General features: G+C 35.3%; 2 protein-coding genes and 1 long non-coding RNA gene across 5 annotated transcripts; 1 reads left to right on the forward strand and 2 right to left on the reverse strand.

Annotated features, from left to right (window-relative positions):
• Window positions 1–8389: 8389 nt before the first annotated feature.
• Window positions 8390–10280, reverse strand: LOC109121808 (uncharacterized). Its single transcript, XR_002029068.2, has 2 exons — window positions 9642–10280; window positions 8390–8599 (listed from the first exon to the last, which is right to left on the reverse strand). It is a non-coding gene; the product is annotated as an uncharacterized LOC109121808 (long non-coding RNA).
• Window positions 10281–11899: 1619 nt separating this feature from the next.
• Window positions 11900–13940, forward strand: LOC100248744 (NAC transcription factor 56). Its single transcript, XM_002284618.5, has 3 exons — window positions 11900–12403; window positions 12516–12823; window positions 12895–13940. The coding sequence occupies exons 1-3, from the start codon at window positions 12220–12222 to the stop codon at window positions 13462–13464; spliced, it is 1062 nt and encodes a 353-aa protein (XP_002284654.2). The 5' UTR covers window positions 11900–12219; the 3' UTR covers window positions 13465–13940.
• A 5083-nt stretch (window positions 13941–19023) lies between these two features.
• Window positions 19024–24047, reverse strand: LOC100253839 (uncharacterized). 3 transcript variants are annotated; one of them, XM_010645921.2, is made up of 7 exons: window positions 23260–24047; window positions 21627–21767; window positions 21419–21532; window positions 21138–21311; window positions 20228–20343; window positions 19444–19528; window positions 19024–19364 (listed from the first exon to the last, which is right to left on the reverse strand). In XM_010645921.2, exons 1-7 carry the CDS (start codon window positions 23737–23739, stop codon window positions 19362–19364), a joined length of 1113 nt encoding a protein of 370 aa, XP_010644223.1. In that variant the 5' UTR covers window positions 23740–24047; the 3' UTR covers window positions 19024–19361. The 3 variants fall into 3 exon arrangements, with proteins under 3 accessions (XP_010644223.1, XP_002284644.1, XP_059591291.1); XM_002284608.3 differs by having other exon boundaries at window positions 19024–19367; XM_059735308.1 differs by having other exon boundaries at window positions 19024–19528.
• Window positions 24048–25371: the final 1324 nt, after the last annotated feature.

A 25371-nucleotide genomic window follows, 5' to 3' on the forward strand; every position in this document is an offset into this window, starting at 1 on the left:
AAATAATTCCCAAATAGACCTTAGGGGTCGAATTGACATGTATTGAACTTCCGACCATGGAATTTGTGTGACAAATCATAAGGACTTGAATGTATCAAAAAAACAACTTTCTTATCTCAATTTTGGATTTCAATTATTTTTTAATTATCACGTGTTTAAGTGAGATTAAGTATCTAATTACATTGCTTTTTGCAACAAAATACGGCTTGAAAACAAAATTAATAAAAAATTCAAATAATTTAAAAGTCACATTGGTCAATTTTTATATAGGGTAAAGCACAAGCAAAAACGATTGGGCATTCAGGCATGATTAATTAGACAATGAGTGGGCATCAATAGGGAAAATGACCTAATATTCAACGGTCAATAGGTGGGAAGGGATAAGTACTAGGTTTGAAAGATTGTTTTCAAGTCAGATTATGCCATGGAATCATCCTCCGATGCCCCACTTTTACTCTTTCCACAAAGTTCATCTACACTTCAAGATTTGCATTGACTGCATGCTCTCTTTTGTTTTTATTTTTATTTTTATATTCCTCTTTGGTTTTGTATTTTTCCTTGTTTGTTTGTTTTCCGTGATTCTTGATTTACACGTTTCCTCAACCTCATTGCATGGCTTTTTTTGATTCCTTTACCAAACACGTTTTATCATCTATCATCCTTGCTTTGTTGTCATCCATATGAGGATTGGCTCCAAACTATACATTGAACAATGATGCCTAAGTACCCATGATTTGATTGAAGTTTTGGTATGAGTTTGAAATTCAAGAATTGATTCAATATTTGAATTACTATTTGAGAGTTTTCCACGTTATAAATCCACATATTAATTATATTATTTATAAAGTCAAAAAAAATGAAAAAGACACCTCAACTATATTTTATATTATACATATTTTAATAATTAAAAAATAATTAGACTATGATGACGTATCCCTTATGAGAGGGACAATTGAGAGACAGGTCTTCAGTATTGTGATATGAGATAATAAGACTTCTAATGGAATGGATGATCAAGAGATCAAGTATTTGGTATTATCACGTATCCTTTATGAGATAATTAAGAGACAGATCTTCAGTATTGTGATCTGAGATAATAAGACTCCTAATGGAATTGATGATTAAGAGATCAGGTATTTGGTATTGTGATTCAGATAATAAACTTTTGCGTAATTGATCAATTGATTATAGATATATCTAAACAAATTATTTTGTGTTTTATATTTCTCTTTAAATAATATTATGATTATTCTAAAAAAAAATAAGTTTTGATTCATTAATTTCAAAAAATATAGAAAAAAAAGAACCCAAAAATTTTATAAATAAATTTTATATTTGAAAAATATTTTAAAATACATGCGCTTTTATTATTATTTCTTGAAATACCCTTTTACATTATAATATTAAATAAAATTATCAAAAAATCAATTTATCATTTTAATTTGATAAAAGTATCTTACAAATAAATATATTATAAATTTTTTATTTATATAATATGAGATACAAATCATTTTGAAAAAATTCTTTAGAATTTTTAAATGATAAAACCTAAAAAATTTAAAATTAAAACAAAAAAAACCTAAAAAGTAAAAAAATAATAAAATATTGACTTCCATTGCATTTGTCTTTCCCAAATCTATGTTTTTTATTAGTGTGATTTAGTGAAGTGATAGTTAATATTTTATTTTCATATTTTTACGTTTAAAGATTTTTTGTTTAAAATTTTCAAATTTCTTATTTTATTAATTTCAAATCAGTTCTTACAATAAAAAATAAAAATCTTCAATTCATGTTATTAACCTAATAAGTAAAATGTTATTTTAAGAAATAATTATTTGACTTGTGAAAATGCACACATATTTTAAAATATCTTTAAATTGATGAAAATAAAATTGATTTATAAATATTAAGGTTTTTTTTATATTTTTTCATTATTTTATATTAGTTTCTAATTATCAAATTTACTATATAATATGTTTTAGAACTATGGACCGACCATTTTAATACTTATGCATCATGACTATCACGACTATTCATTAAACCTTATGTTGGTCCCGTAAATTTTCACATTTCTCAAATAGAAGAATAAAAAAAGTGGCATTAATGAAACGATGTGACCAAACAATTGATTAGGAAGTTGTTGTCAAGTAAATATCAATCATCACATACATGCACAAAGTTTAGGTATTTGGTCACTAGTAGCGGCAGCCCCTTTGAAAAGTTTGGTTAAGAATATTCATAAGAATTGACTATTAACTTTCCATTTTGGAACAAATTTTTAGACCCGATCATATAAAATAAATGGAGTCTCTATTCCCCCGTGACAAATAAATTGAACCCGTGAATAATGTGATGATATTTATGAAGGTTCGTAACAGGTTCCCTAAAATGAATAGTCCTTAGTTCTGAAATGGAAAGTAGAAATTAGTAGGTGGGCGGTTGGAAGAGAAGAAATAGAAACAGTACACTACTGAGTTAGTCTGTGACGCAGGCGCTTCCGTCACTCAAAAATTAGGCCTCGAGAGAGTGAGAACGCACACTTACAAAAGAAATTTCGTTTTCCTTCCTTCAATCTTCAGTCAACACATTCCACACTCCACGGGAGAGCGATAACCACAACTTTTTAAGACGGACGGAAGTTGAAAGTCCTAAAATCAGTGAGGGGTGAAGACCAAGTCAGGGATTTCGATTGATACATTTGTTGTTTCTTTTTTTTTTTTTATTATTATTATTATCGATAGGAAAAGATGATTAAATAATAATAAGTATCCACTTATTTTTTTAAATAAAAAATATATTTGATAACCAAAAAACATTTTCACTTGTTTTCGTCTATCTTCACTTAAAGAATAAAAAATATGGTGTTTTTTTTTTTACTTGTTTTGTAAGAACTATTTTAAGAAATAATTATATAAACAATAAAATACTAAATATAAAAAATATTTTTAAAATATTAAAAAGGTTAAAAACAGTTTAAATTTTCAAACATATTTTTGTTTTACAAATATCATAATATCTTTTTCAAAAGCTACTTTTTAGAATTGTTTTCGAAACAGTTACCAAATAGATCTTAGGTGTTTGACAAATTTTAATAAATAGTTTTAAAAATCTAAAAATTCATTTGTAGTGTTAAAAAAAATCACTTATAGTATTTTTTTTTTAAATAGGTAATTCTCCTAAAATATTTTTAGAGAAAATATTTTTATTAAAAATACTTTGAATAGAAACATTATCAAACATACTTTAAAAATAATATTTTAAAATATTAAATAAATAAAAATTAAAATTTTATAGTCTTTAAGAAAAAAGTTGAAGTAGCATAGTATATCCATGCATTCTTAAAAATTACATTTTTCACTCAATTTAGGAAAAAATTAAGAAAAATAAAATAATATTTTTTTTATATAGCTAGATGTATAAAAAATATGAAAAAGATAGGAAACAGTCAAAATATTTTCCTTCTCATTTTTTTAGATAAAGATGAGGAAGGTCTTGGGAAAATGCATTACTAGATAATTTAACCTTTTTGCTTGGACTTTTTCATTGGCAATTAGATAAGAGAAAAATTTTATACATTATTCAAATTTATTTATTTTTACATTTTTTTTCTCTTAACGCTATATTTGATTTCTGAAATATTTGAGAGAAAATGCAAAGGAAGGAAAATAAAGAGAAAAAATAGAATGAAAGAAAAAATAAAAAATAGATTTAAAATCAATAAATTATTTTTATATGTTTTTTTAAATTTATTTCACTATAATTTTAAAATGTATTCATTTTTAACTAATTTTAATTATATTTTATTTTCTTTCGTGTTTTTCACAAACTATTTTCCTTTGTGTTTTATTTTTCTTTCCTTAGCATTTTTGGAACCAAACATACCCTAAAACTTTCCAGAAATATGATATAGGCCTAGAAAACTTAAATCAAACATTACTTTAGATTATCCTAATAAGTCTCAGACCCCAGAGTGGATGTCATCTAATTTGGGTTGTGCCGTGCTGTTAAATCAAGGTCATAGGTTGGGCCATCTTGGACCAGGCATGCTTAGTGGATACTGAGTCAGCGGACCTAGTTCATGTCCTTTCCTGACAACTTAGGAGTTGTTGGGCCACTGGATGTGGTCCACACATCTCCAAGCCCATTTAAGACTTCCGGTGATGAAGGACAAAAACACACGTATGACCAAAGTTACACTTGACTGTGGTTAAATAAGAACCCATATTAAAGGTAAGTGAATCGGTAAAAAGTATGACCTCTAGCTCAGGTGAAGGCTATGACCTCCCACAACTACAAAGCTAAGGCTCTACTTATGAATGAAATAAGTTTTAACCCAACTCACTCTCAAAAACTAGGCCAAGACAAGGCCAACCGAAAGAATCACATGAGGCATCTAAGAAAAATCTATGATGAAGAGATGAATGGTTACCACCTGACCTAAAAAAGGGAACCCAAAAAGAGCATATTTTTAGGATTTTTGCTTGGCTATCTATGGGGAAGCCTAGGCCTTTCCTGTCTGGTTGTAACATAAAAGCTATCTCTTTGCTATGACATCTTCGTATGATGAATTCATGCAAAGGATGTGAAAGTAGCGAATGTTGCCATCTACAACCAACTCTAACAATCGTAGCATCAATTAGAGCAACAACAATTGGAGTACCAACACCAAACTAAGAACATCTTGAATTGGCAGACAAAGTTACTTGAATGAATAGTTCATGATAACCCAAGATCTACCTATCCCATGAATACTTGTGTAAGTTAGCTTAATCAAGAAAAAGAGTTCAACAAGATGAAAGACAACCATAACCCATCAACTACTTAGGGGAATGTAGATATAAGTATGGGACTTATTGAAGTCTTAAACCAAGACATTCGAAAATTGGAATGAAAGTATGAGGGGTTGGCAACAAATATCCAACGTCTAAAGCTGCATTCCTTGACATCTAACAATAAAAAGATGTGGGCAAGGTTTTTCATATCACCCTTTGCTTCTCGTCTCCTTAAATGCAAAGACTTTCTCTTAATCATATGAACGTATTATAAAGTCGTAAGGATCATTAGGCCTAAGTAGACAATGTCTATGTGAAAATGACAAGTCATTATGGTCAAATTAGGGAAAAACAATTGTTTGACTTCTATAACAACTTCCTAAAACCCAACTTCCCTTCAAATCATAACCATGGCTGCAAATAAACCTTCATTTTCTCACCATCATCTTCCACTTGGGACATGAAATGCGTGGTGGAATCTCTAATTCTTTCACAAAACAAAGAACAATAAATTTAGTACTTTATGATTGCAAAAGAGTAAGTAGACCAAGTGAACATGAGATAAAAACCTCAAAGTCAAATTTTGAAAGTCTAGCTCTAACTTTATGGATGAAATTTTATCTTGACTTGAATGAATGCAGTACAAAAATGCAAAATTCTCAACCACCTCATAGAAAAAAATTATCAATATCATACCGAACATATGGATTCATATAAATCAATTATTGTTCAAGAAAAACCATCCTAACTCTCTTTCTCGTATTACAAAGTTTAACTAATTTTTTTGTTCATAATGGAGGCTCGATATCCCTCAAGTGGTTGAAAAATGAATTTGATGATTCCCCCAATCAACGAAAAAATTAAACTAAATTTTGATAGACCAAAGATAGAGAATAAAAATGCTTTTAAACAAGTGATCAAAAATTCCAATGGAATTATAAAAACATTTACAAGTAAACATACTAGTAATGCATCAATATTTGTTGTGGAATGCATGATTTTAAGTGATGGTGTGCTAATAACTAGGAACAACAAATTCTTCAATATTGAGACGACATGCAATTAGAAAATAATAATAGATTGTCATGACAAAAAAGGTAACATCGAAGATATTTGAAAGTTAACTCAAAAGTTTTATATTTACAAATATCATCATATTTATAAAGAAGTTAATAGAAGTAGATTATTTAACTAAAAAGGGTGTATGACTTAGAGGTTAAGTTTCTAAAAAAATATTATAAAGGAGGGAATTGAGAGAGAGAGATTAGAGAGATTTTGGTAGTTGAGTTGGTTCAACATGACCATGTCACAACATTAGTTTAAAAAAAAAATACATCAAGAATGTTATGTCTATGTTTTGAAAAATTCGTGTACACTAATAATTAAAAGTATCTAATTAAAGTAAAATAAATTAATTATTTTTATTTCAAACATTTCTTAATATGCATCTATATTTCTTGTGGCAAGGGGCCATCATTGTAGCCTTTTCCTTTTGGTTTTGAAGACATGTCCTTTGCCAAGAACAAGAGAGGGCCATGAGCCATGATAAGCCCTTCACCTTTCCTTCCTGTTGGCATAAAACAAGAGATGACCCTTATGGTGGGAACCCTTTTTCTCCTCACAAAGAAGACCAGAAAAAGGTGGCCGGTAATAAGGCATTTGTTCCTCCCACCCACCAAAATATCAACACCAAAAAATAAACAAACATGGAGCCCTAGCTTTAAGCCCAAAAACAAGTGGGCCACTGAGAAAATGAAATGGGAAAACCCAACAACACTTTACCACTTTCTTGATGTGGTGAGTCCATATGCCATGAAAGTGGGGGATGTGCTTTGTCCTGAGCCATGAATTTTCTCATCTATGCAACCCAGCACAATAGCCAAATCTTCAGTTCTCTGTGTGACTTTTTCAATCTCTTGACCTAAATTTAGGCGTTCCATTTTGGAAGCACCGATGACTTTGAGGTTTCAATAAAACTCTCCACACACCATTCTTTAGGTGCTTCCATTTGAAGCTCCCATGCATGGAAAGGTATACCTACGAAACCATGCATTGTCTCACTGGAAATTTGTATTTTTCTTTGATATCTATTCCAATTTTCAAGTCCTAATGAAGGGTTTGTTGAACCCTAAATTCAGTCATCATCATTGAGCATGGCATGTCCGATTTCTGTGAGATGTAGAATCTTAGCACACATCTTGTCAAAAATAAACGAATGGATAGAAAATAAAGATGAGATTATTAATTTTCCTACCACTAGAATAGTAATTTGATTTACGACGATATATATATGATCCATGTCATGCTCATGGATCACACGTGTACATTTTTGCACTAAGTACGATCACACCAATATAACATATATGGTAATGGAGTTGGAGAGATCTTATTGGAGAGCTTGGAAGGATCTCAAATGGCCATGAATGGAGTAATGCTTTTCATCTTGGCTATTCGATAAGGTGATGAGAAAGGGCTAAGCTTTTGTCATCACTAGAAAAAATGGCAAGTGATTGTATTTGCAACATTGTTACTAAAACTAGATTAAACACAGCTATTAGTGAAAGCAACCCCTAACTCACATTATCTCATATTCTGTATAAGGCAAGCGGCAAAATCTGGTCACAAAACACAACCCTGATTAAATTGTTTAGGGGTACTTATTGAGGGAGTACAACCCCATATCTCATTTGTTCATGTGTAGCTTTCCCATATGAAAGTGAAGCTCACTAATTAAGATATACAGTGCTGGCCTTTGTCATTCTAGGGTATGACAGCAAAACCACAGCCATGATCAATTGATTCGATCATTTTAACATACTATTGGAAGTAAGATTAGAAGTCTAATAGTAGAAAAAAGTCTCTCTAAGGGCATTGCTGATTTGTTTGGAATGAAATAATTAATTAATGCCTTTTCCTGATTTCAATACTTCAATTTATTATTCATTTGTAACCCTAGTAGGTTCTCCATTCTAATTAGTTTGATAACTAGCTTGCTTGAGCTCACGGCTCTTGCCTTGCTGCATGTATATATATGACTTAAGCTGCGTAGCTTTTGCTAGGGTTAGGGGCAAAACCCAATTTGTGCATGGTTGTTATGAAAAATGTAAGTTGCCAATTCTTTTTTTTTTTGTTTTCATCTTCTTTGATTTCTGTTTTGCCCCATTTTCTTGGCAACCAAACATAGGCTTATCTTTTCTTAAAATGATAACAATACAACTTCTATAAGGTCACCACAAATTGGCCCCCAAAGTTTGACCTTTTAGGGGTTGTTTGGGCATGAGCTGAAGTCTCATTCTGCATGCATAGATGTTAAAGAAATGAAAGAAGACTAGTAGAGTTTGTCTAACAGATGGCAAACAGTATAGTTGAATTTGAAAAACTAGGAGATGCTTCAAGTTAGAGATAAACAAGAGCTTAATTAATTCAACAAACACATTTTTAAAACAAATCATTAAGATAAACATCATTCGACAATAGTTGTTAATTTTGCTCATATTCTCCATGACATCAATTTAGCGTGCAAGTTCCAATTTGTACCTTTTCCCCCCAATAAAACCACATGGAGAATTCCCTTTTTGTGCATTTCAACTTAATTGGATCACCATGAAGACTACTGATGGCTCATACAAATTAAGTTTTGATATTACTAACATCAACTACATATCATTGACCATTAATGTGTCGACTCTTAGTGCAGGCATAAGCACTTTCCAGATTCCAAATGTATGACAAGCAACCATTACAAACAAATCCATGTCAACAGCCATCCAAGTAAGGAAGAGCCAGATGGACGAATTCTCCACACGTGCCATGTCAGCAATGGGATCCTGTGAATGGGTGTGTGGAAAATTGGTTAGCCAAATCATCAAGACCACTAGAGTGTGATATATATATATATGCCAAAGAATCTTGTTAAGAGAAAAGACCTATTCATGCTTTTGTATCTTAATTGTCATGTTAGAAACGCAAGCCTAATGGCCTTGTTTTATTTTTTGTGGTGATAATGATGGTTACAAAAGCAGATGACAACACAATCAACAATGAAGGAGTCATGGTCCTAGGGTTAGGGTTTTCATCACACATGAAATAGTGGTGTTGCACGTGTATTTGGGTGCATAATTCGGTCTATTATACCAAACCAATGATTTCGTGTCATGTATGGATAATAACATCCAACTGACTAGCGACATCTCAATCACATGTGTAAGGGTCATGCAATTTTGGCTTGCCCAAATTTGTTAGAGAGGGGGGAAGTAGGCCTTTCCAATGGCGCAATTCTCGGTCTTGTCTTGTAAACATGTCTGGCATCAAAACCCTAAGAAAGCCAGAGAATGAAATTAAGAAAAAGAAAGATGAATTACAAGAAGATGAATCAAGCTATGATTCAAAATAAGAGAGCTATATGTGTTAAAATACCTAGGGACATACCAAAATTTTACTCAAAGAGAAGGGAGTTGTCATGAAAAATGGCAAGTAAATTAACCGCATCATTCTTTTGGATAGAAGTACCAAAAACAACAACAGAACCCCTGATCAAATATTCTCAAATTAGCATTTGAAAGTGAGTCAATCTTGAAAGTGGGTCCCTTAAACACATGTATGGATATCATATTGATTAGGGTTTTTGATCACATGTTGATCAAGGCACCTCATATATGCACAAAAAATGATTTATTTCTAATGTCCTATCAATGAAAATAATCAGAAACTTGCTTTTGTGTAAGCTTATATTATAAAGCATCATTTTTGAAAACTAACTTTATCATGACTTAAGCATGGAAAGATCACAAGATCAAGAAACAAGTACTATGAGCACATGCATAGTTACTTCGTTCCCCTTCAAATAGATAAAGAGCTAGTTAGGTTTACCATGAGGGGTAGAAACTGACTGATACCGTACTTGGATGAACTATTAATTCCAGCCCTTTCCACTCAAAAATCTAGGAAGCCCACATGCACTGTAACAACGATGTTAGCCGCCCATGTTCTCCCCCAAAAGCTATATCTCTCACATCTCTCAATAGATGATATGATTCTCACAGTTGAATAAACACAAGCCACAAAACTATTGATTCAGCATATCAAAATTTCACCCACTTGTGGCACTGAACATGGCATATCCAAACCATGCCGATCCACGACCCGAGCTCGCTAGGGTTAACAGCATGAGAAAGATCAAACAGGGCCATATGGTAAGGTGGCTAAAGGGCTTACACGAGGCCTTTGCAAGACTCTGTTAAGGTGGCGTCATGTCTGGGTTCTGAAGGCCTTGTTCTCCAGCTGCATTTTTGGATAATGTGGACACAAGGATAGTCTCAATGGGAAAATATTTCTACCTTTGGCATCCTATCTTTTAACATACAACAAACTTGTTGGGCCATTCTTTGCAGCATCTTAGCCACCAATGGCTTTGGATTTTAGTGAAGAAGAGATCATCATATGCACATCACTTCCTTAAACTTAAGAACTTGTCTAGCTCCACAATCACATTCTATGAAATGTAACTGGTTTTGGTATTGAGGCAACCACTGAAAAAATCTCACAATCATAAAGATTCATAGGATTGAGTCCATGATCTCCACTACTATTAATCAAATTAAATTTGTTATTATGCTTTTCTTTTTTTCCTTTCTATGAGTGTTTCGGTGTAATTAAGACTCATTGAGGGAGAATGTATCAATCAAGATGTAATAATTAAGCCTTTATTTTTGGAGTGTGAAATGGATGTAAGACTTCATATACTGTGTGGAATATTCTCTCTTTATTTGAATTATGATAAAATTGAAATTTAATTATATTATTCAAAACCATTGACGTTAATTCGATTTTGACGTGTTTCTATTTTTGTTCTTACTTTGGACTCCACCTTAGGTATGGTGGTGGGGGCATTGTGAAATTGGCAACCTTTGAAAAAAACATATATAAGAGGGCCTAGGGCACTCCAAGGAAAAATAAAATAAGGATATAATTTGTTTTTTTTTTTTGCTTAAAAAGTAAATAAATAAATAATTTAAAATTTGAATGCGAGTTGCTTTCAGAAAAAAATTGAAAAAAGAAACAATATTTCACTATGTGACAAAACCCGGACTAACAACACGAAATAATATGTAAGTTTAAAGGAATTTTCTCCCTTTTCGGTGGAAAATCAGATTAAAACCTGGATTATATATGGAGGGAGGATTGATTGGAATGAGTTTTGTAAACATGCATGCATTCATGTGTACATACCCTAATGGTGTGTGCTCAATATGATCTCTCTCTCTCTCTCTCATTTTCTCAAAAACAAGTTGGTTGTGTCATGTGCACTTAGGGGGCCCATGTTGATTCGGTTACTCCACATCAATGTCTAATCGGGTTGATGCAATTAATTATCACGGATTAGATAATAGGGTTGTTGCGATAAATTAACTGAAATTAATATCAAATAGCAGCAGGGTAGGTGAGTTGAAGATGGGCATTGCAGTGAAATATTGTGAATGAAAGTGAGAGGGGAGAAGGGTGGGGTGTAACATGTAGGATGTGATTGGATGTATATGGAGATGGGGGGTCAGCCCCTGATGATAAGAAATGGACTACAATAGGTGACACCTGGTGGGGCCTGTAGGTCTATTGTACACCCAGCAAAGGAACCTACCACCCCCAGCATGGTTCCCTAAGAAGACATGCCCACACCCACTGGCTCTTGGTGACTGGGTCATATTTCACCCAAAAAGTAGTGATTATGCATGCACCCATGACCAAGGTGGTCGAGCCCAAGAGCCAATGACCCATTGAGCCCGATGAACCCATGACACCAATGGCCCTTGACCCTCCCTTTTGGTGGTGGAGGTGGAGGTGGAGGAGGAGGAGGAGGAGGGTCCTCTCTCTCCCCTTGTGTGTTTCCATAACAAAAGCATGACATCTGAAACGTAAAGTGTGTTCCCACCCCATGGCTTATCACTCCATCTTTTGTTGCCTTGTGTGGAATGTGGGCCACCACAACACATTTCCCACCACATGTCAACCCCTCCGCCCTTCCGGAATCACACGTGTCGCCCCATCAACGGTGCCAGTTCGAGTTCGCGTCATCCTGCGGGTCCTGATCACTTCCGGTGGACTTATAAGCCCGCTCCTTCCATTCACTAATCATCGCACGTCCCTTTCCGAATTCACCAAAACCTAAAAGGGTCATTTGGTTTAATATTTTGTAAAATGACCTATCTACCCTTCCATATATCGACGTGGCGGTATATGGGCAACAACATGAAGGGCGGCCATCTGTATGAGCAATGTACTAAATTCCTAGTGCCCATATCATACCGGTCCTTCTCCATATGATACCCCCATTTAAAAGATGGGCTTGCCAACCTCTATGTAATATTGGAGCTGTCTCCATTGAAATAATATTTTCTCTGAAGCCAAACACAAACACTTTTGAAATTCAGCAGTTGTGGAGGTGGATCGATCAATGGAGAGCACCGATTCATCTTCGGGCTCGCCGCAGCCGCAGCTTCCACCGGGGTTCCGCTTTCACCCCACCGATGAAGAGTTAGTAGTTCACTATCTGAAGAAGAAGGCCTCATCTGCTCCTCTTCCGGTCGCCATAATCGCAGAGGTTGATCTCTATAAGTTTGATCCCTGGGAACTCCCCGGTAACTTACATCAAACCCCAGCTAATTATGATTAAGATTATGTGATTATGTATGATGAATTGTATGTAAAAGGTTAGAAAGAAAGCCATGCTGATATTTGATCAATTCTCAGCTAAGGCCAGTTTTGGAGAACAGGAATGGTACTTCTTCAGCCCTAGAGACCGGAAGTACCCAAACGGGGCTCGGCCTAATCGAGCGGCGACTTCTGGTTATTGGAAGGCGACGGGGACGGACAAGCCGGTGTTGACCTCTGGGGGTACTCAGAAGGTGGGTGTGAAGAAGGCGCTGGTTTTCTATGGAGGGAAGCCCCCAAAGGGGATCAAAACCAATTGGATCATGCATGAGTACAGGCTTGCTGACAACAAGGTTAACACAAAGCCTCCCGGATGCGATATGGGCAACAAGAAGAACTCTTTGCGGGTACTATTCTGATCTGATAATCCGGATAAGTTGATGATTTATCTGTTGATATAATTTAATTTCTTTGTTAGCTTGATGATTGGGTGCTATGTCGAATCTACAAGAAGAACAACACGCATAGAACGCTGGATCCTGACAAGGATGACTCCATGGACGACATGCTTGGGCCGGTGCCGACCTCGATCTCGATGGGGCAACAAAGCCTGAAACTGCAGTTCCCAAAGGTCCCAAACTACAGTGCATTGCTAGAAAATGAGCAGAGCCTGTTTGAAGGGATGATAAACAGCGATGGTATCAACAGTTCCGGCACTATTTCTCAGCTGGCCTGCTCAAGCTCAAAGCCGGATCACCTCTCCTTGGTTGCAGCCACAACATCAAGCATCCTCCCTCTGAAGCGAACGCTCCCTTCTCTATACTGGAACGACGATGATACTGCCGGTCCTTCCACGACAAAGAGGTTCCAAGCCGAAAACACAGATGGAAACATTGGTAGAACAACTGATGGGAACAATTCCATCGCCACTCTGCTCAGCCAGCTTCCGCAGACTCCTTCATTGCACCAACAGTCAATGCTGGGGTCTCTTGGCGAAGGCGTTTTCCGGCAACCCTTTCAACTCCCTGGCATGAATTGGTATGCTTAGCTCGGTTGCGGTTACGGATTGTGAGCATAACTATACATAATATTTGAATCAAAATCAGAGATTATCCCAGGTAGACTATCACCAGCTAGCCAATGTTCTATGCATATATATACTCCGATTATCATCGATACAGTTGGTTAGATATAGAGTGTAGTTGGTTTGTGTATTTTGAGTTTTTGATTGTCAGGGAAGAGCGCTAGGGACTCCATAAATGGCCTCAAGTTTCTTCTCAGTACTGTAACAGTTAGCTGCTAATATTTTCGGGTGAGGCCATAGACATCCTTGGATATATAGTCTTTTTAGCAGTATTCACATACATATTTTGTTCTTCTTGGTGTAGAAAAATAAAAAAGATGAATGATATAATAAAATTTGCTCTAGAACACGACACCAAAACCCTTGTACAGATAAACCCTATTGTAAAATCTCCATTGCTGCTTCTCATTTTAAGAAAATTATGGCTGTGGCTTGTCCAATTCATTGTCTGTGATCTCAATCACAACTTGGGTATTAGGCCAAGGGTTGTGATCTTATTCACTCAATCATATGTGTATACATATAACATATGCTTTTAAACTTGAAAACAGCTTAGTGGTGACTGGTTTTTTGGTTCTTTACATCAAGTAGGATCACCCCTTTTTTGCCTTTTTTGCTGAAAACCCTAACTGGTAAGAATCTTTATTTCTTTCAGTTAGCTTTATATTTCTTTCCCATACCTTTTCCGAAAAATCTATTAGCAAAAACATTAACATGCAATGTAATTTATATATGGGTCAGATCAAAATTCTCGGATCAGTGCAACTTCCTTTCATAAAAATTAAAAAGCACTCCTGAATAAGAATTTGAACTCGCTAAATTTTGAAGTATGAGAGCATTAAGAATTTTCCCCAAAAAATGGGGCGTTGTTCCTTTTATTAATGAAGTAGCTGTTGTCATTAGTAGCTTGTGAAGAAAATTGAGTAGAGGGGTTCCTTAAAAATGTGCTCTAAAGAGCTTCCCATGAAAATATTAAGAGCATGTAACATATATAGTTTGCCATTAGTCTCCAACTATATTGAGACCTTCTTTAATGCTTATCATATGATATTTGTCTTCTCTATTGGCATTCTCTTGCCCTAACAGAGGTTTTCTCGATCAAATCGTTTTAATCACATGTCTTAATTGTTCTTATTCCCTTGATACAATATCCACATGCATAAAGAAATGTGAATATATAAAACAAAGAAGAAGGTAGTATGTTATCGGATAGAGATGTTCAAAAAAATTTCGCACTTGATCAATTGACGCGTATGTGTATTTCGCATGAGAATTGAAACGATACGAAAGTTTTTTAAACATGAAAGTTGAAACCGAAGCAATTCTCTTGAGAACATGAACTTTAGAAATTCTTTACTCACCAATGAGTTCACCACGAGGCACTATAAATGATGAACAAAGTATAAACTTAGGCATTAAGATTAGTATGTGAAAGGAACCTCAAATATAGGTTTTAAAGATACCTAAACCTTTTTCAATGAAAATTTCATCATGATCGATAATCGAGCTTCTCCATATGGTAAACTGAAATTGAGCTTGACACAAGGAAGAGAAGATTGAAAGTTGATTCTCCTTTATACTATCTCATTTATACTTTCCTTGGTTTTATCTCAAAAGAAGTTGAGATATTTTGAGCGTGGGTGTCATTTTCATTCATGGACTGATGAGACATTAACAGGTATATTCCATGGCCTAAAGGTCACACATATTGACAACAAGAGGCAACCTCACAAATGCCTTTCTCTTTGCTGACTATGGGGGCCATCTTACTATCATCAAAAGGAATCATTATCTTAAAACCACAAAAATTAAATACCTTTAATTGCATTCCTTTCAGGGTAAAGAAAACAAAACAACTTTATAAAATTTCATATCATAAGCGCTTAATTTTGGAATGGATTGTTATGGAGCAATGAAATGCACTATTATCCTCATCCCTTGGTGGTGGATGCTTTCATAAAGTTTAAAAATCTCTACATATTTTGATGTGCACACTCATAAATATCTGCTTTGACATACCTTCACCTCTCATTGAATGCATACATGGCGTATACGCGTATAAAGATTATTATTTTTTATTTTATTCTTCAATATTTTATAAAATTAAATATATTTATATACTATATGCAGTATCAAAAAGAAGACTAAACAAACCCTGATAGAAAAATATAGTACCATTGAGTTAACCTCACTATCATGTGTATTGTGATGGTTCAATTCGATGTGGGACACTTGCTTGAATGGACTAGACATGGTGTAGGGCACTATATGTTGAAAGTGTACCTTGTTGAGGCTACAAGGCAAAGAAATGGGCTTTTTTCAAGTGGATTGATAGACAAGTGAAAGGCTTTTCCAAATTCAGGCCTACAATTCAAATGGGGAAGCGGTGAAGAGGCCTTAAGATGTAATTTAGCTCTGGACCACAAGATGTTCCCAGAGCTGTTCTGGGCAAGAAAGAGAAAGCAGGCTGGCCCATTTCAAGGGTTTTGCTTAAAGCCCATATTTAAGGTGTTTGGTACGAAGGGCGTTGGCAATTATCGGCAGTTATTGTGCCCTACTATTCAAACTTGACCAAACCTACTCCTCTACCCCTGTTTGAAAATTTATAATGGGCTTATCAAGGCCCAGTTTCAGGCCCAATTTTTTGGTACTTAAATTATCTTCCTAGGTGACTGATAAGAATTTTGAACCTGGAAATTTTGATTTTTATTGGATCAAATGGTACCATAGCGGTATCATAACATAACATGATCCTACCAAGGCTCGGTGCTGCCGAGTCTAAGAGTATGTTCAATAATGTTTCTAGAAAGTGTTTCTAATTTTTTTAACACTTAAAAATTTTTATTTTTAAGTATTAAAAGAACTAGAAACGCTTCAAATTAATTTTAAGTTTCTAACTCCCTTTCAGATTTTATTTGGCTTCTAAAAACTTAAAACTCTTTAAAAGTTCAAGAAAAGTTTTCATATCCATTTGGATAATTTTGTTAATTAGTTTATAATTTCACCATCAAATAGTTAAATCAATCTAATGGTTCAATATGATTTAGTAAAATAATTTAAATTATTATATATTTTAGATTTATTTAATAAAATAATTTTAATTATGTTTTTTGGTCAAAAATTATTTTAAATAATAAGTTAAATAAGTTTCGAAATAGGAATAAAAATAAATCTATTCAATTTTATTATATTTAAATTATTGTATATCAATGCATGTGTATAATTTTTTGTTATCAATGAAAGGCTAGTTGGTTGGTCACCTTGTTTTTTAAATGGGAAACATTGATAGAACTAATCTTATTCAATTTTATATTTAAAAATTTTAAATTATTAAAAAAAATTAAAAAGTTGATCAATTCAAATCAATTTGACCAAATTAATTTTAATGGTGGAATCAATTTTTTACATATTTATAAAATGAGAATGAATAATTTTTTTATTCTCTTTTAAGCCCAAAAATACTCTTTTTTTTTTTAATTCAAAATAATCTTTTTCCATCCGTTGCCCAAAATTCCCATTTTCTCATTAAATTTTAAAAATAAAATAAAATATTTTAAGTTGATAAATTCAATAAAATTCAGTAACCACAACTTTGGCTCTGAAAAAAATAAAAAACGAAAGAAAAAATAAATAAATATCCTTCACTTTCCTCCTGTCCACACAAAGGAAGATTTTCCTTTCAAAGGTGGCTTGGTTCTGGAACCGTCTCAAGTTCCAGAAGTAGCCTTGGTTCGACTGGTAGAGCACCCACAATCCATAAACCAGGAGGGGCAGAAAGGTAATTCACCCTCGAACTCTGACTGGTACTGAGGTAGTGAGATGGTCAAATTCCTGATTTCATCGTCCCCACCTAGTCACAACCTTAGACCGAGTCCTGTGTTAGTCTGGTCAAACCCCTCAAGCGCAACCTTTCTGAATCATAAAGAAAAGTTCTTTCCTGGAAGAAGGCTCTCCTGCATCCATGGCTATAAACGTAGAAAAACAAAGGGTCGAGCAAAGCAGAAACATATCATCACCTACCCAAAATGCAAAGAATTCCTCAGACCCAAGCCAGAGAAAGGACTCACGCACCATCCATGGCATCACCACGGCGTACTAGGCCAAGGGCTCAAGCTGTCTGCCCATGTTCGTCTTCTAACCATCCTGGGTCGTTCCGGTGTAGCCGCCACAAGCCTGCAATCCCTATTGAGACGTTGAGAAGGTCGCGTTCGGATAAAGAGATACTGCGTAGGGCGCTGTCGCCGCGGAGTCGTCAGTCAAGTCAGCGGTGGTGGAATTTCAGGCCAACGCCCAGCCGGCTACGCAACATGTCCTTGGCTTGAGTTGGGAATCTCCCTTTTTGTTCATCTGAGACAGCAGAAAACTGTTAGTGATCTTGTTCGTGGGATAGGAGAGTGTCACCGATTTGTTGTCTATCTGTAAATTGTTGAGCGTTCATACCAATGAAAATATTCTGTCCGGAGCTTTTTCTGAAAGATCTTGAATGAATTTTTGGCGTTACATGCATTAAAGTGGGTAGCCGGAAACAAATTTGAATTAGAAATGGTTTCTCTCATTCCCATTTTGTTTTCACTGTCCAACTTCAAGATAGAAAAAGGCCTTTCCCAACTTTTCTTTTCTTTTCCTTTCCATCTGGGATTACCTTATTTAGGGTTTATATTGTTCTCGTAGTGCCTTAAACTGGAAAAAGCTAGTGAAAACTGCGTCAGTGATCCTCATGCCAAATGAGAAACCCCACCTCAGACAACTACTTTCTTTCCACTTGGTATTGTATTCACCTTCAGTTGTGTTCCAAGCTTTGAATATTGTACATTCTCAGAGAGGATAATACAAACTTTGTAAGACGACAATTACCAAGGTCATTACGTGATAATCCTATGCTGAAACCTACTCACCATTGCAGAAACAATGAAAGCAAAACGTAGAGCACTGAAGTAATAAGTAATAACCAATCTGAGATTCACATTTCCAAAATGCAAAATGTAATCAAGGGAAAGAAGAGTATCTAGAAGCCATCTCAATGAAAAGATCGTGCTAGTAAGTAGTAACAGCTTATGAAAGCAGATTCTGAAATTAGCTCATCAGAGGCAAGCCAAGATCACTAGTTTGGCTGGTATTTTAAGTGATCATAAACAATGAAGCAGCTGCCACATTATCAGTTCAGAGAAGACTTGCCTGTCAGGGGATTTGTCACCACTCTCTGGATGCGGCTTTCAGGGAGCATGGGTTGTTTCAATCAATTACTCTCACTCTGGAGTATAGAAAATTCGCCTGTTTGGTTCATGTGAACACTCGGCCAAATCACTAAGAATGATTTGGACCAGTTATACATTTTCTGGATTAGTATAGGTGAACCAAATCTCTGGCAATATCAGAAAGAGAAAATACTGTACAGCATGAACCGCCTCAAATTTACTTCTTAGGATCTTGCAGCAGCAGATAAAGAAGAATTTGGAGTGACCCAGATCAAATTATAATGTCGAATCATCCTGATTGTACAGGTACATTCCTTGAAATCATATATTTGGGTAATAACAAAGTGCATTATTGAATTGGTTCATAGGACAAAATGATAGAAAGGGAAAGCTGATCTGTATCTTGCTAAAATTAGAAATTTTCCACATTTGACCTCAACACAATGTTTAAGAATTCTGTATATACATAATTAAAGAGAGTGAAGATACCGTCACAAGAGTATGCAAGCTGCAAAGGAAGGTGTGCAATAAACTAAATCAACCTTTCCCAGCCACATTAAACTTCAAGCCATGGTCTTTCACCGATGTGAACTTCACTCTCTCAATGGTACAAGTGAACTACGCCTCCCCGATTTTCCCTCATGCTTCTGGTTGTTTCCACTTGATTTACTTCTGATATGAAAAAACACCAAGTAAGTGTATTATAGTGTATGATACGTGATCAGAACAAAACATTTAATTGACATACCTCAGGAGAACCTGTTGGTGGAGAATTAGAAGCTGCTTCTGCTGATGCTTCAGATACTCTTGCTTCTGATTTCTCATTTGAGTAACTAGCAAAGAGAAAAGAACCGATCTTAGAGACATGACCATCTTCCTTCTCATATATCTAAACAGCAAGTCTTAATCCAACCACTCAGTAGATACTGTGCAGTTGAACAATGCCAGAACCTTCTAAATATGGACAAATAGATGCATGGCTATTCACACACGTCTGTGTGCTTTATACTTTTGGATCATATCAAAGCCTTCTGGGCCACTAAACATTGACCATAGATGGATAGCCATTCACATGTTGAAGATGCAGGGAAAGGGTTATGAATTTGAAGTGGTCCTCACCCAGATCTCTGACCACCAAAATTAAATAATTTGCCAGCAACCCAGAAAAACAACTGAAAGTTACCCAGCCAAAGGCAGTGAAACAAACTCTTCAGGAAATTCCAACTAGTGGCCCAAACTGACTGGATGAGTGGAAATATCCTTTTTAACATGTGTATTTCCCCCAAAAGGACAGAAGGGCTTTATCATTCATGTTCTTCATCCCAAAAATAAGAAAATTGTTCTGGTGGAACTAATTCCACTTGAGAATTATTTCCATGGGCGACCCATCCTTTTGGCTTATCTTACTAAATTCATTTATTTAGCCATCATTTCTCTTAACCAAATATCCTTCCCAGAAAAAAGGTACTTGTAACAAGGTCTTTTAGGACTCAGTAGCCGACAGTTCAGAATAAGAGATATTAGACACTTACGTTGAAAGGATTGTCACCCAAATGAGCTCTACACAGTCCACCCACAGGAGCCTTTGTTCTACTGGGATCACGCCATATGTAATAAGGTGAGCAAATGGCCAAAGTTTCCATCCGGCCTGTGAAACACATCCAAGAACTATGTTAGATGCAAAACAAATGCACAAACAAATCTAACTCAGCTGCAGTCATTCCTACTCAAACTCAGGTTGAAAAGAAAGAAAATAGATATCACAACCATTAGAAGTTTCCAAAAAGCCAACCCAAAAATATATCTTTCATCTTTCTTCATTTTTCTTAGCATTTAAGTCTCTTACCAATTCCCTCGAGACATAAATCAATTCATAGGCTGAACTAAGGCCAATCAAGTGCTCAGATTCCACACAGAAGAAAAACAGGAAAAAACAAAACATAAACAACACCTCTTTCTCAATAAGAAACATTGATTGATTATCTATTGGCTAAGGATTTGAGGCTTCTCCAGAATTAGGATGACTAGATTTTTAACACTTGAACCAAATCTAGTTTAAAGTTTATTTGAACATACAAAATCTAGTCTGTTATTCTTATTCAGAAATATCAAAAGTTTAAATTCACTAGGACCATTAGACCATTATTAAATGATGAAGACAATGGCCAAACATGTGATCTACATAGATACACATAAGTAATCTATAAATTGTATAACAGAGATTATACCAAACATGTGATCCAATTGGAGAGTTAAAAATGAAAACCACAGGACACCCACTGCAAAATGCAGAGTTTTGACAATCTGTTATAAGTCTTCCCACACCCTTTGCCAAGGCCATACATAAGAGGCGTAAGAGCTAGGATTTATTTACTTCAGCATATGGCTCTAAATAGCAACAGAAGAAAACACAGGTATGGAAAGAGCAGAACGATTTCTTACAGTCAGCATGGGCCAGAATGTTGCCCTCAATTCACCAAAAACATTGGCTGGGGAATCAAAACGCAAAAATCCCACAACTGTATAATAAATGCTATTCCAAACAGCAGCCCATAGAGTTTGGTCAAAGGCTACTTTAGCAGGAACAACCCACCAGTCTTGGAAAGGGAAAAGTGCCTGGAAACAAGAGAACATTGTTCCAGTAAACCATATAAAAAATCAAATATTATGTCAGGCTGACCAACCAAGCAACAGTAAAAGAAAATTTCAACAATAATAATCACCTCGCAAAACTGGTAATAATAATGGGAAAGTGATCCATGTAGGGTGAAACCGACAAGGCCTGATCTCAACATCCGAGCACGGTCAAACTCAAAAAGAGGTTTTCCTTCATAGCACTGCAAATTTATAGAGCATAAGGGAGCTAAAATGAAATTAATCATTCAAGACTGACAAGAGAGATCAAGTAAATTATTAATAGCACCAACTAACCTGTGCAATCCAATCCCCTAAAGAGTAGACCACTCCACTTATAACCATTTTGGCAAAAACTGGGTTTGTCTTAAGAGCTTCTTCATAAGCACTCCAGTTGTGTTGGGGTGCATACCTTAGGATCTCAAAAATCGTCCATCCCTGATAGAAAACAAAAGATAAATTACATTAAACATGTTTAATACTGGAATGCATATTGAAACAGAAAGAGGAAACAAATTCAGAGCTCCAACACAACCAAGTAGAGTTCATGAAGGATATAAATGGATGAGCTAAAATCCCCACATAATGCAATTATTGCATGTCAAAGTAAATAAATCTTCATTGAATCAACATTTGGATAGAGTATTGGGCATGCCCCCTCTTTTGCTTGTCACTTCAATATAAAGTTTTATTTGCCCATGAAAATAAATTAATGCAGCATTTGGATAGAGCTATATGCTCGACTGTACTATATGCTAAGCCAAAAGCCCACAGGTTTTTTCTCACTAACACGATTTATTCATTTCAGCCACTCTCTTGTCCCCAGAAATCTTTCAACTTGCATCATGTCAGCCCTCAAGTGGCACAATCTTTGTCCTTCTTCTTGCCAACAAATAGTGCAACCACTCAGTCTTCACTCTTCAGGATGCTTCCATCTGTAATTTATACTTTATAGTCTTGCAATTCATCTATCTCAACAACCTCATTTCAGCTATGTTCGAAGCCTTTTTTTTAAACTAAAATGCATGGTTAATCTTATGGATGTCTTGAAAATTTCGTCAAGTAACAAAAAAGAGCATGCACTATGAGAATGGATGAACAGTCCTCTAGTGCAGTATATATGGGGAGATAATGGGAGTAGAATTAGTTCAAGTTCTTAAAGGCTTATAGGTGGTTGAAATTGATTCAGTTTGAAATTTGAGCATTTTCTGATAAGGATCTCTCTCTTTAGGAGATAGCATATATTCACTAATCTCACAATAGTTCAAAGCCAGCTGTCCACTTCATCTACCCTGCAAAAATTATAAAGACAATATCCTCGTACCAAAGAAACTAGTATTACAAAAATACTCAAACTAAATTCACCTAACTAGTATCGGTGAGTAGAGCATTTCTCCACAATTATACATGATCTAGACTCTTGAATCAAAAGCTTCTCAAATAAACAGAAAAGAACACAGAGCAAATCCACATCTATAACTAAATTCACTACTAACAGCCTCAAATAGAATCAAAAGAGAAATCCACCAACAAGCACCCAAAAAAAGCTTTCAAACAAAGGTTGAATGAGTAAAAAATTATATAAACCTATGTTCTAATCTTACACAAGCTAGTAAAAATAAAGCCAAGACCCTTTCCCCCTCCTCCATCAATCCAAAAAGAAAGGTCACAAAACAAATTTCTAATCCCATACATTGTGCATCTAATCATCATCAAAAAGTTGCTACTTTGAGAATCCCAAAAACATCACAAAAAAGATTATAAAATAGTTATATATTCTTCTTCAATCAGACATCAAAAGTCCCACAGCAGTTATTTCCTAATCTCATAATTCAAACATTTTGCACCTCGGCATCGATGAAACTCAATCACACCTACATAAATCAAAGATCACAAAATAAATAAATCAATCATGATACGGCTGACTTACATGCCAGTAATCAGCATCGATGGTAAGCAATTTGGTGACGGCAAAACTCCCAGCAGCTAGCACAATCGTTGCATTGATACTTCTATCAATCAACCTCTCAACATCCTCAGCCTCACCCTGTCCCTCCGAACTCGTCGAAGAAGAAGACGAAGAAGAAAAGCCCTGAAACTCCCCAGCTCCCTCAAACGAAAACCTCCCTTCACCAGAGAACCCACCCACCTGGTTCACCAGTTCCCCCTCTTCTTCCACCTCAATTCTCGCCAAAACCCCATCTTGCTGATCCGTGGAGTCGCTGCTCTGAACTGGGATCACATCGAGCTCTTCTGCCACTGCAACGACCCATCTTTTCCGGTTGGTACCAGAGAAAATTCCAGATGTTTGGGGGAGACCCTTTGGGAGAAAAATGGTGGGTCTGGGTTTGGATTTGGGTTCTGTGAATGGTTTGGTGATTGGGAGGAACCGCTGAGTCACAAACGCCATGGCTGAGTTGGGAGGACCGAGTTTCGGTGTCCGTGAATACACGTGGTGGCTTCTCCGAGCAGAATGGTGGAGGCCAGAGGGCTTATATGGTTCGTGTTGGGTGGGGCGATTCGGTGTGGTTCAATGCAAGGTATTTCGGTGGGTTCTGTGGGCGTTGATCGTGATGTACGGTGGAACTTTCAGATTTCCCTATTTTGACTCGATTTATATCAATTATTAGTCTGTGTGTGGTGGGAGGTGCTGTGGCATAGTATTTTCGAGGATGATGAATCCAGTCCACAGAAAAAAGCGGCTGTTGTAAAATCGGAAAAAATATAAACTAATTGAAAGGATAAAATATTGGGGGTTGAAAAAACATGACAAAACGACGTCGTTTAGACGGCAACCTTTTGAGTTGCTTGCCTAAGTAGACAACTTCTACGTTCCACTCATTGTATAAATGAAAATTATAAATTATTTTAAATATTTTTATTAATTATTTATAATTCTATTTGAATTTATTTAAATCCGGAATAAAAATTGATGTAAAATTCTCTACATAATTCAAATTTAAGAAAAAAAATTATATTTTTTAGTTTTTACATTTGAACAAAATATTTAAAAACATACTTAAAAAGTCAAATAGTATTAAGACTTTAAAAAAAAAATCATGATCTAAATATCAAATTAAAAATATTTATCTGTTATACCATAAAAAAACCTGCTTAAGTTGAGTTTGGATTGATGGGTTTTTCTCATCAAAATGTTCCTTTTTTATGAAAATAATATGAGCAAAAAAATATCATCCAAACACTTCCCAGCTTAATTCAGAGGAGAAATTTGTGGATATGCAAGCTCTAAAATTAAATACCAGGGAAGAAAAACACCCGTCCAGACACTGGATTCTGACAAAGCCAGAGGATTTAGATTCAGAGTTCGGAACTACCTCAAATCGTGAGACAGTGGGTATCTTGGGTAGTGGGGCCCATTTAGAGCCCCCTTGGACACTGAATAAACCCCATGGCCCATTTTAATGAGACTGCTATTCAAGCCCATTTATTGTCCACAGAATTAGGTGCAGTAGGCCTGTAGTGGGCCCCATGGACCAGCCCGCATAAACATGAAAGCTACATTTTAGAAATATCGCACCCCACTGATCCAAGATGATCTGGTAAAATGCATCAGTTGGTTGTCTTGGCCACTCATAATTTTAAGGCCACGTTTGACAGACAAAGATGTTTTTGTATTCAATTGGAAATGATAAGAATGTAAGGTATGGGATTTTCTGTGCACCGTGTGGCCTGTGTTTGGTCATGATCAAAGCGATGATATGGTGCATAGTTTTTTTTAGGCTGTTAGTCAATTAAATCAGCTGGACTAGACCCACAACAATCTAGAAACCTTTTCTCAGAGAAATCAAAATCATTACAATCACTTTTTATTTTTGTTAATCTTAGTTCAAAATCAGTTGTTTTTCAACATAAACACGTAACAATCATTTGGTTGACCAATCTCCAAATTTTAAAATTGGTATTATTAAACCCTTAAAAATCACTTTCATGCAATTTTTTAGTCGTCCAAATTTAAAATACATAAAATTTGTAACAATCTACTCCTAATAATATAGAAATTGTTTACTTTAAATCCTAGGGT

This window comes from Vitis vinifera, chromosome 19, assembly GCF_030704535.1.
Source record: "Vitis vinifera cultivar Pinot Noir 40024 chromosome 19, ASM3070453v1".
Classification (NCBI taxonomy): Eukaryota; Viridiplantae; Streptophyta; class Magnoliopsida; order Vitales; family Vitaceae; genus Vitis; species Vitis vinifera.